The sequence below is a fragment of the Nymphaea colorata genome, chromosome 9 (assembly GCF_008831285.2).
Source record: "Nymphaea colorata isolate Beijing-Zhang1983 chromosome 9, ASM883128v2, whole genome shotgun sequence".
Classification (NCBI taxonomy): domain Eukaryota; kingdom Viridiplantae; phylum Streptophyta; class Magnoliopsida; order Nymphaeales; family Nymphaeaceae; genus Nymphaea; species Nymphaea colorata.
In genome coordinates this window covers 18729849-18742342 of record NC_045146.1, presented here as the reverse complement: position 1 = coordinate 18742342, position 12494 = coordinate 18729849, and the positions used below count along the sequence as shown (strand labels likewise).

At 37.6% G+C, this 12494-nt stretch overlaps 1 protein-coding gene across 1 annotated transcript; it reads right to left on the bottom strand.

Annotated features, from left to right (window-relative positions):
* Window positions 1-11005: 11005 nt before the first annotated feature.
* Window positions 11006-12180, bottom strand: LOC116261039 (22.0 kDa class IV heat shock protein-like). Its single transcript, XM_031639629.2, has 2 exons — window positions 11653-12180; window positions 11006-11441 (listed from the first exon to the last, which is right to left on the bottom strand). The coding sequence occupies exons 1-2, from the start codon at window positions 11909-11911 to the stop codon at window positions 11122-11124; spliced, it is 579 nt and encodes a 192-aa protein (XP_031495489.1). The 5' UTR covers window positions 11912-12180; the 3' UTR covers window positions 11006-11121.
* Between the last annotated feature and the right edge of the window lie 314 nt (window positions 12181-12494).

Sequence of the window (12494 nt, the reverse complement as noted above, 5' to 3'; positions counted from 1 at the left end):
TCTGCTCTGCTACGGCCTCCGAGAGTCCCATCTACTGCTCTGTCCATCCTTAGTGAAGCAGAATGTTTAATGGAACTACTTTTGTGCATAAGAATAAATAAAAAGGTTCTTGGTTTTGCTGTTTAACTATTCATCTCTGTCCGGCCTACTTTGTGTGTCTTCTGTTTCTGGTTTTTTGCTTCATTTGGGAGTGTTATTAGATGCTCGCTGTCAAGACCCTCCCTCCGCTTCCTTTATTACCTCAGAACATCCGATTGTAGTAATGTTTAGAAAAATGGCAGTGGGGATTAAACTACCAACCTGATTCTCACTGTTTCCTCAGTCACCAACTAACTACAAAGCAGTTCACAAGGGAACAACAAATTAATAAGAATTGACCAACAAATTAATAAAAGGTGAGTGCCAAATTTTAAGTTTTTATCTTTGATGTGAGGAGGTTTTGGGCATAGGCAAAAGAGGACGATTCTAGCAAATGAACAAAAGTCTTGTTGTTTTTACAGCTTCACAATACTAAATTCATGTAAGTAAATCTTCGTTTGGGAAAACCTAAGAGTTAAAAACTCCCATGGCATGGTAACCATTATTACTTAATATTGTATGCAACTACCGAAGTTAATGGCAATTTGACAAGTATATTTGTATTTTTTTCTTAAAGAAACCATAGAAATCGTATTTTACATCCCTTTCCTTTGAAGTATATGCTTGATTTTACAATAAAAACATCGCATGCTTGCCCACAGACAATTAGAATTAAGATAACCAAACGGACTAATAGGTGCTTATTCGCATAGTTGACAAACTTTGAAAGAATAAGAGCTCAAGGTTTTCCAGCTGACTCAGAATCACGATCTCAAAGGTGGACTTGACATTTGTCCAATCCAATGAATATGCCTCCACTCGCTGATTTAGCTTGGCTTTTTCCTTCTCCATTAGCTACAATTGGCCAAATCAAACTTTCTTTTCCACCAGCATCCTCATCACCGTCATTTTTGTTTGGTCTACTATTTTTGTGGAAACAATGTCCAATATCGGTTAATCAAAAGCAGTAATTTGACAATGTGAACTCAAGTAGTGCCAAATTCAAAAAGTGAGACGAGAAAAATTGCATCTTTCTTGAATATCAAAACATGAAATATGAAACTTCTACTAATAAATGATCAGGACATGACCAAGATATAACTAATGATTTAATGGGCCTCTTTTTTTTTCTTTAATCTCTGTGCTTGCACACATAAGCATAATTAAGTTCTCTCAAAACTTGGTGCATTTCCACTACCAATTGCACATTCACTTCATTGAGGTCAAATTTTAGTGCATATTCACTTTGAAGACACTGATGCCAAAGAGAGAATCTGCTCGGTTCCAGAATCTTTAACCTCTTAACCCAAACCTAGGGATGTCAACGGATCGGATTCGGATCGGATGTATCTTTTACCATATCCGATTTTTCGGATATTCATATATTCGGATTCGGATATGAATTCGGATTCGGATGAAAAAAATTTATATCATATCCGAATCCGATTTTAAAATCCGAATCCGATTTTTAAGTTATTTTGAATCCGATCCGAATCCGATTTTTAAGTTATTTTGAATCCGATCCGAATCCGAACTTCAAATTTATCCGAATTCGATCCGAATTTTAAATTTATCCGAATCCGATCCGAATTCAACTTTTTATATCTGAATCCGATCCGACTTTTATGTTATATCCGAATCCACCAGAAGATATCTGAATCCGACTTTTATGTTATATCCGAATCCGATCCGACTTATATGTTATATCCGAATCCACCAAAAGATATCCGAATCCGACTTTTATGTTATATCCGAATCCGACTTTTATGTTCTACCATCATTAGGAAAAGCTGCGCCGTGATCCTTGAGCGGCTTGTGGCAAACATTGAATTCAATTTTTTGTTGATGCATGCATGTGCAACACCTGCAACCTATAGTCACCAACTTGCTATGCTTTCTGCAAAATCCAATTTCAAACCATGTGATTAGGAAGCTAGCTTCAGGGGCATTAGTTGATATATGCAATCAACTACAATTTAAAAAGAAAAGCTCAACTACATAAAAACTAAAAGTCAAAATTCCTTTAGAAATAAGAACTCTTAACAATAAATACAAGTTACAATTGAATATGCAGTAAACAAAGATAAAATGGTTTGTCTCTGTCAACAGAATGGCTCCTTCCATTGTCAAGAGATCCTTCACCTACGAACTTCAAAAAACAATTGCAGAACAGGAAAAAATGGTTTCTAAGAAAAAGAGAAATTTGTAAGAGATGGCAGTGTATTCACTTTACTGAATCATGCAAAAACGTCCATCAAATGCTGATACGGTCCCTACCCTCATGATAAAGAGGTGAAATTCATGGAAATGGATATGCATTGGCAGAACTGAGTACACAACAACTAGCCATTATTCAAGCGTATTCAACTCAATAGTGCTGCATGAGTAAGCATCAAGTCAGAAAACTGGCTTTTAAAAACCAGAAATTCACAGCAGCTTCCCTGACAATTGCTACCAAAGGATTAAAAATACCATAAGCTATAGTAATAAACTAAAAAATTAACACCAGTGAATATTAAAATGGGCAAGATTGAGCAGTTAGAACAAATGAGATAAGCCCATGCATAGGAGAACACATGACATGCATCTACATAGAACGAGAGTAACAACTTGAATCACTTACGGTGGAACATGTTTCAGATTAGTAAAAAGACAGGATGCTCAATTCACGCATGAAAGACTTGACAACTCATTCAAAAGGGGAAAACAAGAAAAGCTAAGCTGAAAAAGAAATTCAGGACGACAGGCAGGCAGTCAACAAGGTGATCCGTGTGATTTCATTAAAATGTAAAAACCAGTTATAGATCAATTCCCGTTCTTCGAAGTCCCAACAAGGCCAACGCACAACATAAGAGGAAGACATGGCAAGTAAATGCCCGTAAACTAAGAAGAACACACTTAGAATGCATTTTATTGATAGGCTGGTCATCTATGACATAACATTTGGAAAGCACCACAGTAAGATGTTAACACGGTCAGTAAGATGTTAACACGGTCAGGAAACTAGAGCCGACACAGACAGAGACATAGAGACACACACACATTCGAAATTGACCTTCAAATGGGAGGACAAGTGGCAATGCTGATCCATTATTTCCGAGCTCATTCGTGGAACAGTAGGAAAGCGACAGCAATTTCTCAAGAGTTCCATATAAGAAGAATTAAGCCGTTCAATAGACCGTCCCTCGAATCGTAGATTTCAATTAATTAGTAGAAATGAAGCAGAACGCGGTACAACATTTCACTGGATCATTCTGTCGAATATTTGGTGCCCATTAGGCAATCAAGAGAAACTATTTCTCCCCATCAGAACAAAAAAAAAACGTAACAGGAACATATCAACTAGAACTCAACCATTGGGCCTGAAACGGATAAGAACTCACCAGAAGAAGCCCTAACCAGAAGACGCGAGAGAGAAACATAAGAAAGGACGCAAGAATGGCAACGAAGGATTTACCGCTTCCCGTGAGAAGAAAGAAATGTATTAGGACTAAGTGATCACACACAGGAATGTATTATACAACTCTCTGAAACTTCCGAAACTAACTCTCACACACAGGAGAAAAAAAAAAAACCCTACGTTACTTCACGAACTGCCCTAGCTCACTGGAACAGTACAAGCTTCGCTCAGTACAACACAATCAACGATAAACAAGAGTGCAGTCATCAAAAAGGCAGATTGCTTGAGCGGATTAAAAAAGACTCCATTCAAAAGGCCTACTTGGAGAGGGGAACAAGAGAGAGAATGAGAGAGAGAGAGAGACACTACCTTGCGAGAAAGAGAAGAACGGAAGGCTCGAGGCTGCATGGAACTATGATGCGGAGAAGGAGAGGAGAATGGGGACGCGCCTGTTCTGGAAAGAAGATAAAGAAGATGGAGCAGCTGCGGCACAGGAAGGAAGAGAAGAAGAGAAGGAAGACGTGAAGAGGCGCTCGCGTGCCCTGGACGTGGAAATTTCTTTTCGAAACTCCGGTCGAATTTTTATGCGTTTGGTGGAATGAAAAAATTTTAAATTTTTGAATTTTACAGGTTTTGAAACCGGTTGTTTTAATTAAAAAATGAGTATGTAAAAGTTGTTAACCATTTTACACCAAGTTTAGTGAACTCGAATTCAACTTAATTATTAAAATGAGTTTATCTCTATTTTTAAATTTTTTAAGATATGCTTGATTTCTTAATATTTTTTAACAAGTCGAGTTTTTAAAATGAGTTTGGTTAAAATGTTTTAACTGTTAGCTTATTAATTTTCTCAATAAGTTCTTTATGCTCATAACTTATCATATTTGACTTTTATGTCTTTAAGTTGTTTAAGGACGTTTTAAATTATTTTTACATATATTTTTGATAAATTCTTTTTTTTTTAAATACTTGCTGAAAATAAATAGTATATTGAACTTTGACTGGTCTAACAACTAGTATGTTTAACTTTCGCATTTTTTTCAAATTAAATATGCATATTGAACATTGATTGGTCTATTTTAAATAATAACATATTTTAATTAAGTAAATTATGATTTTGTGATGATTTCTTATTAAGAATTATTAAATTAGGTGATCCATATTATTTCTCATTTAAAAAAAGACATTTTTCTTTTCATTTGATTGAGTTAATTGAAATAGTTTGTGTTACATCTGTAAAATGAATGTTCATTGATATAACAAATAATTTATTATTCCTCTTACCTCCATCAAATAGTTGTTTTTTATACATAAAACTGTATAATCACTCCAACGATATATAATATAAGATAGTTTATTAAATCATATAATTTGTTTAGTTTATTAAATCATACAATTTGTTGTTTTCCTACTTAGTTAGAGGCTTTTGTTTTCAAGTTTGTGAATTATGTGTTACTTATCGAATACTTAAGCCTTTTGAATGAATTGTATAATTATACAAAGTAATTTACTTGATTGATTAAATAAGTAAATTGCTAATTTGATAAATAAAACTTTTTTGTAAGTTTAGCAGTTTTTCATAGTGAGATTATGCACAATGAAACTTAAAATGAATATCATAATGCGTTTAAGATTTCTATTTATTAATAAAACATATTTTTTTTTTAAGTTTTGCTTTTTTAAAAATTATATTTTTTGCTATCAACTTTTTTTTTCATAGGTGAAATACATGTCAATATTTTTTTTAAAACTTGTTATTTTTTTAATATATAATATAGCTATTCTTGTAACCAATTTGACATTACGGTCCATTAAAAGAATTGTAGCTTTAAAAGTATCTTTTTCATATTTTTTAAAATTCCCATTTTATTGAATTTCTTTATTGAAGTTTTATTTATTATTTCAATTAAGTAAATATATTATTTATGATATCATGCTTAATTGATGTCTTAACTAGAATAGTTTACTTAATTAAAAAAGAAATTAATTAAACATAGTATTATTTAGTTAATTAATTATATATATTTTAAAATATTTTAAGTTAAATGGTGTATATAATTTCTATAAAAATATTGTTACATGCAACTCCATGAAAAAATCAGCTCTTAATGAGATTATACCATATATAATATTTATGTTCTAATTCATTCATGGTGTTAAGTTAGTGGGTTTGGCTATGTTTACATTTCAAAACCTGGAGGCTACACCACAACTCAACATTCACCGCTCGCGTGGTTCGGATTCGGATATCGGGCTCACGTGGTTCGGATTCGGATATTTGGATATCAGGTTACATTCGATCGGATATTTACTTAAAACTGAATCCGGATTCGGATATCGGGCTCACGTGGTTCGGATTCGGTTATCATGTTGAAGTTCGAATTCGGATATTCTGATATCAGGTTAGTATCACTAAATCCGACTTTGTAAGAGCATTTCGGATCGGATATCCGATTCGAATCCGATCCGTTGACATCCCTACCCAAACCTAATGCAGTCGGCACCACTACGGACTTAAATTATGAGCTACCTTTTGATTGGACAAAAAATCCCGGATCTTGTAGGTCCATCTTATTGCTGTAGTGTAAAATTTGGTTGTCACTTTCCCCGAATCATAATTGTAAGAAAAAATTGCATATTGTAGCTTGCATTCCAAAACTTGAGTATCTTTCTAGATAAAACAGGGAATTTGGGGCCTTTTTTAAGTTTATGTAAAAAAAAAAAAAAAACTCAATCATAATAAGAATGTAAAAGAAATATTTGGAAAGTTATCTCAATGAAACAAGGCAAAACCGTCATCTCCACCCAAACAAAATGTAAAGACTAAAATCCAGATGGTAAAAAGAAGATACACTAAACATGAACTCAATGTTGAGGAGAACCTAAAATTTCCAAACGAAAAGAAAATCTAGGAAAGGTACCATCGCTAGCACTTAGAGTGGAAAAAGCATTCAAAAGGTTTCCTTCTTAGCAGTATGTTCACCAAACAACTAGGAAAAAATAACAAAATAAAAAAAGAATGGGACTGCTCCCTCTCAGCCACTGCACATAAAAAATATCATTAGACAACGGCCGGAAGAGAGAGAGAGACTCATATATGGCCACCGACGTCTAGTGAGCGTCCCTACTGGGATTTCGATGTTGTCTCAGGAAATTTATCTAGGATAAAAATTGATTTCTTAAAAAAAAAATATGCACAAAAATCAGAAGCTATTTCACAACATAAAAATTAGGAAAAAATAGGAAAAAATTTAAATATGTAAGAAACTAATAATCCAAACATCAAAAAACTAAATGAATAAGCAGCAAATAAAAAAAATTGAGAACAAGCAATTTGTCATTAAAGTAGATGAAAAACCACTTAATACACATCTTTTTTATTTTGGTTTTTTTCCAAAAATGGTGGGTCTTTAAAGTTTAAAATCACTGACTTATTTTTTGTGTTTTATGCATATTTAAAAATAACACACACACACACACACAAATTTTATGACTATGACTTAAACCACATCTATATTTGTTATTTTCATATAAATCTAACGTGCAAATTGTCAAGTTAATAATAAAAACGTCGAAGGCATCTCCACTTATTAATTTAGTCATAATGGCTTAAGACTATAAATATCGGGCCTAAGGAGACCAATGTCCTCCTCCCAATAAAAGAGGAAAAAAAGAAACCTTAGACTTCTTCTACCAACCATTTCTTTCTTCTAAAGAGAGATGGAGATTGACATCAAAGTGAGGGGTTCCATTGAAAAAATAAAACCCCCTTAAGCTATTCCTTCACAGAGAGCGGGTTCCTAGTAAATATAGGGTTCTTCCTAAAAGATACCTTGAACATCATCGGGGAAGATGGCGATGTGACAAAGAGCCAACGCTGCTATGAGCAGAAGATCATCACCACATAGTCTATGCAAATTTGTTATGTTAGTTATGCAGAGCATCTGGCCTACAATACCTTGCACATTGACATGTATATGGATCCCGAGGCTGCCGAGAAGGCAGAAGCTGAGGTTGTAAGAACCATTATGAACAAGATGAAAGTGGTCAGGAACAACAACCCATCTCTTTGGACTGTCTTTACCGATCAACAACAACAACAACCCCGTGTAGAATGCACATAGAGATAAGTGACGAAGAGGCTGGTAAACCTAGTTGTGATCGGCTCCTAGAGCGCGTTGGCGATGATGACTGTGTCATATGCTGTGAAGAGTTCGGCCTGACCGATCACATCGTTGTCACCACATGCCACCATACTTACCATGGTTTATGTCTCTTCAAGTGATTGCTCTGTGGAACTTACTCCTGCCCAACCTGCCGATCCGACTCGCTGACTGCTGAATTAAATTTTGACATGTGGCTTGTTATGATTGAGGTTTTTTTTTCTACAGAAACTTTAAAAGGCCCCAAATTAGTTAGAAAATTACCTGTTTTATCTAAAAAGATACTCAAGTTGATGGTGGGGTTATATCTCTCAGACTGGTCGAGTTTATCTCAGATTCCCTTGCCTCTCTAACACAAAAACCAGACACCTTTTAGGCCAAGTTTGATGGCTTGGATTTTTTTGAAGGGAAATTTTTTTTTTCTTGTTTCAAGCCATGTTTGATGGCTTGGAATTTTTTTGAAGGGTAAAAAATGCATAGTTTATAGTTTGACATAAAATTTTCAAACCCAATCATCCTGCTTATTGATTCATCTTCTGATATAAATAAGTTCAGGTAGAGCAATAGGGAAGAGTTTGTAGTCGGAAATTGCACGACACTAGGATGAGTCCCCGATTCATCCTAGTTTAAAACCCATGGACTGACCAAATCAGAATGCCATTCATAAGCATCAATGACAATGGAGACCTGCATGGAGAAAGAAAACATTGCGATGTTGCATACGGAAGCTGATGCACCAACCTAAACAGAAAAATTTAATGCCTCCAAAAGAGGAATGAGCTACAAGAAAGAAATCACGCTCCCTCGACGCTGATGTCAAATTTACTGGTCACCAAGATACGTCAAATATGAACCATGTAGATAGGAAAGATTGTTCTCCTGAGAATGGCCTACGAGAGGTGACATCCAGCAGGGAGGCAACCGTGAAGACTGAGGAGCGTCCGGCAAAGGGGGAGTCAAGGGAGGTCGTTCGGCAGGATGCTCGGCGTCTGGCAAGGAGGGAGCAGTGAAGGGCGACGGTGATGGCCACAACGCCAGCGAGTGGCGATGGCAGCAGCAGCGGCAAGCAGTTAAGGAACCATTGAATCATTGGAGGAAAATTTCAGGGGAGGGCAGCGGCAGCATGGACGAGTGGCGACGACAATGATGGGTCGGCAGGCAAGAGGCGAGAGAGTCGGCAGCAGCGAAGGGCGACATTTGTCTGTGTGGAAGCTGCGGCGAGGGAGAGAAGCGCGATGGATGAAGCCTTAACGGCAAAAAAATTATCGCCGAAAAAAAGTCGAACCCTCACGGGTCTGACCTTTATCCAGGGTAAATTTAACCTGGAAACTAGTTTTGAGCGGGAGAGTTTTTGCTAAGTTTGATGGCGCCCATTGAAACTGGTTGAAAGCGTATAAAAAAGGGAAAAAAAACCCTTCATAAACAGTATTTTTCCTGGCCAAGGAAGGAGAACGATCTGTGCGGGTCGATGGGCAAGAGACCGCATCTTTCGCACATTTCATCCCACGACTTTGTTCTCTGAGCAACAGTCAGACTCTATACAGTCTTCACGGTGATTGGAAATCAAATTTTGGTTCCCCTTTCAAGATCCCATATTAAAGAAGTTAAACATTTTTTTTTACGTTGAGAAGACTTGCTAAAACTCTTTTAGGCCACGTTTCATGGCTTGGATTTGTTTGAGGAGGAAATTTTTCAAAATCTCCACGGTAGGGTAAAATTTTCTTTTTCTTGTTTCAGGCCAAATTTTCTTTTTCTTGTTTCAGGCCATGTTTGATGGCCCCAAATTTTTTTGAGGGGAAAAAATTCTCATCTTCGTGCATAGGCTTCATCTTTCACTTGTATAGCCATTTTGCTGGCATCAACAGCAGATTTGAAACTCTCCACCTCAAGCTTGAATGCTTTTGCAATTGCCTTTTCCCTTCCTATTGCTTCACGCTTAACTTTATCCAGCACTGCCTTCATTTCCTCCTTCCGTTGTAAAAAGAAAAACTTTAAATTGCATTTACAAGCGACAATACAAAAATAAGTTTACTAAAAACGTACTCAAGTTTCTTATTTTTAATTTAAAAGTTGAGGTGACCCCTTTGGTAAACTTTTCTATTACAAACTGAGCGGTAAAAGTAAGTTTTTGCTCCTAAAACTATTGACAGGTTGAATAGTTTAAATTTCTCATGAGAAAAAAAGATTGTCCTATCATTGTCTCTTTTTCTTTTTCTTCGTTGGTTTTATTACGATTGATGAAGCCAACATTGCTAACTGAAGTTGAACTAGTGAAAAAAATAAAATGGTAAGTCGGAAGGAACCCACTCTGGCCCGAGTTGGGATGCACAATGGGTAGAGTTACTCAATCTCAACTCATGTAAACTCGACTGGAGACAAGCCAAGGTTGGGCTCCAGAGTACTCTTCTAAGAAGTAAACATAAAGAATCAGCAAAATAGATCGAGCTACTCGATCTCGGCTTGTCTAAACTTGATTATGAGAATGAGCCAAGAATGAGCTCGAGTAAACTTTTCTAAGAGGTAAACATAAAGATGCAGCAAAATGGATCAAGCTGCACAGTATCAACTTGGCTAAACTAGAAACACTTATAAGAGATAAAGCATAAGTTGCAGCAAAATGGATCGAGCTACTCGTTCTCAACTTTCTCTAAACTTGACTTGAGAATGAAAGGAGGTTGGGCTCGAATAAACACTTCTAAGAGCCAAGAGGTGAACTGAGATGCAAAATGACTCGAGCTACTCGTTCTCAACTTTGTCTAAACTTGACTTGAGAATGAAAGGAGGTTGGGCTCAAATAAACACAGAGGTAAACTGAGATGCAAAATGGATCGAACTACTCGTTCTCAACTTTGTCTCAACTTGACTTGAGAATGAAATGAGGTTGGGCTGGAATAAACACTTCTAAGAGCCAAGAGGTAAACTGAGATGCAAAATGGATGGAGCTAAACTCGACTCAAGAACGAGCTGAGGTTGGGCTTGAGTAAACACTTTAAGAGGTAAACATAAAGATGCAGCAAAATAGATCCAGTTACTCAATCTCAACTTGTCTAAACTCGACCGAGAACAAGCCGAGGTTGGAGTGGAGAAAACTGTTCTAAGAAGTAAGCATAAATGGTCTTCCACTCTATGATCCAGTAAGTGTTCAAGTAAGGTCCTGTTGTTGGTGTGGTCGGTTCTTTCTCTTTTAACTTTAAAGGAGGTTGCACTCTAAGCATTTCTGTTCTTTTTTTCTTTTTTCAAACAAAGTTACAAAGCTTGGCTAAATTCAGGCTTGAGCGCTGATATGAGCTCAAGCTTGTTTAGATTGACTTAGATTAACCAGCAAAACCAAGTACCTTTTTGTTTATTCTTATGCACCAAAGTAGTTCCATTACACAAAATATTCTGCTTCACATACACTACAACCGAACTAACTAAGGACGAACAGAACGGTAGATGAGACTCTAGGAGGCCGCAGCAGAGCAACTTCTGCTAGCGGTTTCATTTCAGCTCGGCCTTGGAGGCGCTGATGTCGCCGGCAGACGGATTTTCCACGATGTCGATGACCTTAGGCTGTCTACCCTTCCCTTCCGTCAGCTTGGGGATGGTTACCTTCAAAACACCATTCTCCAGGTGTGCCTTGACGGCATCCAAGTTCGCATTGAAGGGCAGCCGGAACTGCCGCCAGAACTTGCCGACGGGCCTCTCCCCCCGGTGCCACTTGTCGCCTTCCGCCTCCTTCTCCTCCTCTTTCCTCTCGCCGCTGATCCTCAGTACCCTTCCCTCCTCTACCTCAATCTGTATGTCCTCCTTCTTCACTCCTGCAATTCCATTCCCGAACATATCTCTCCTTCAGCAATACTATTGGAGAAATCATTCATGCCAATTCAAAAGCCAAGAGATCGAGAGAGATAGAGCACCAATCTCCTCTTCTTCCATTTTTTGGAGTTCGAAAGAGGGACACCAACTGCAAAGCAACAAAAGAACACGGACCAACGAAAGATTAAAGGGTAAGAAGAAGATGATACGTACCAGGGACGTCGAGGGTGATGAGATGAGCATGAGACGTCTCCATCCAATCGGCGCGAGCAAGGGTCAAGGTCATATCCAGAGACTTGGAAATTGTAATAGGGGAATGTTCGAGGATCTTGAAGGGATCCACGGCTTCCTGAGGAATCATCATGTCCCACAGCCTACTGTAGGGCAGCAGGGCGCTCGCCGTCAGCGGCAGGAACGTCACCCCCACCAGCAACGACGCGATTAACAACACCAAGAAAGATGCCCTCTTCATCTTCCCGTCACCACCCACCTTCTGCCTTCTGCTGGCAAGACTTTAAAGACACAGCAGAAACGAGACCTGATAGTTTAACTTGTCCAATAAGCGCAGAAACACGAAACTGTTGCCTCCCCAAAAGCTCAGTCGAGGTATTTATAGAGTGAGATGGAGATGGTGGGGGTTCATCTCTCTCGACTCGTCCAGGGGACTCCTTGATTCCTTTGGTCTGTCTAATGGCGACCAACGGAAACCAGAAACCAGTGAAGAAGAATGTGGAAGCAAGGGGATCGATCTAGTGTCGTCACTGGAAAAGACTCTCTCCCCACTACGTGTTCTCTGAGTTACCGCCACGCTCTGGAGAGTCCGGATCATTCTGGAAATCAAATTTTTGGGTCCTTACATTCTCTACAATTTAGAAAGCAATCGGGAAATGAACGTCAAATATTATTTTGGTGTGTCGACAAAACCTGCAAAAATTCTCCAAAGGATTTATAAAAACAAACAATCTGGCGGTTTAGAATGTTTTGATTTTATATTAGTTGTACAACCAATTTTATATTATTTCGTCTCATAGCCACAAATAAATTCATGCACTTCG

Excerpts from the sequence above, each read along its gene's own strand:
- LOC116261039 (XM_031639629.2), bottom strand. The coding sequence starts at position 11,911 with ATGAAGAGGGCATCTTTCTTGGTGTTGTTAATCGCGTCGTTGCTGGTG. Across the intron at positions 11,442-11,652 it reads CATCACCCTCGACGTCCCTG|GAGTGAAGAAGGAGGACATA; the intron begins GTACGTATCATC and ends ATGGAATTGCAG.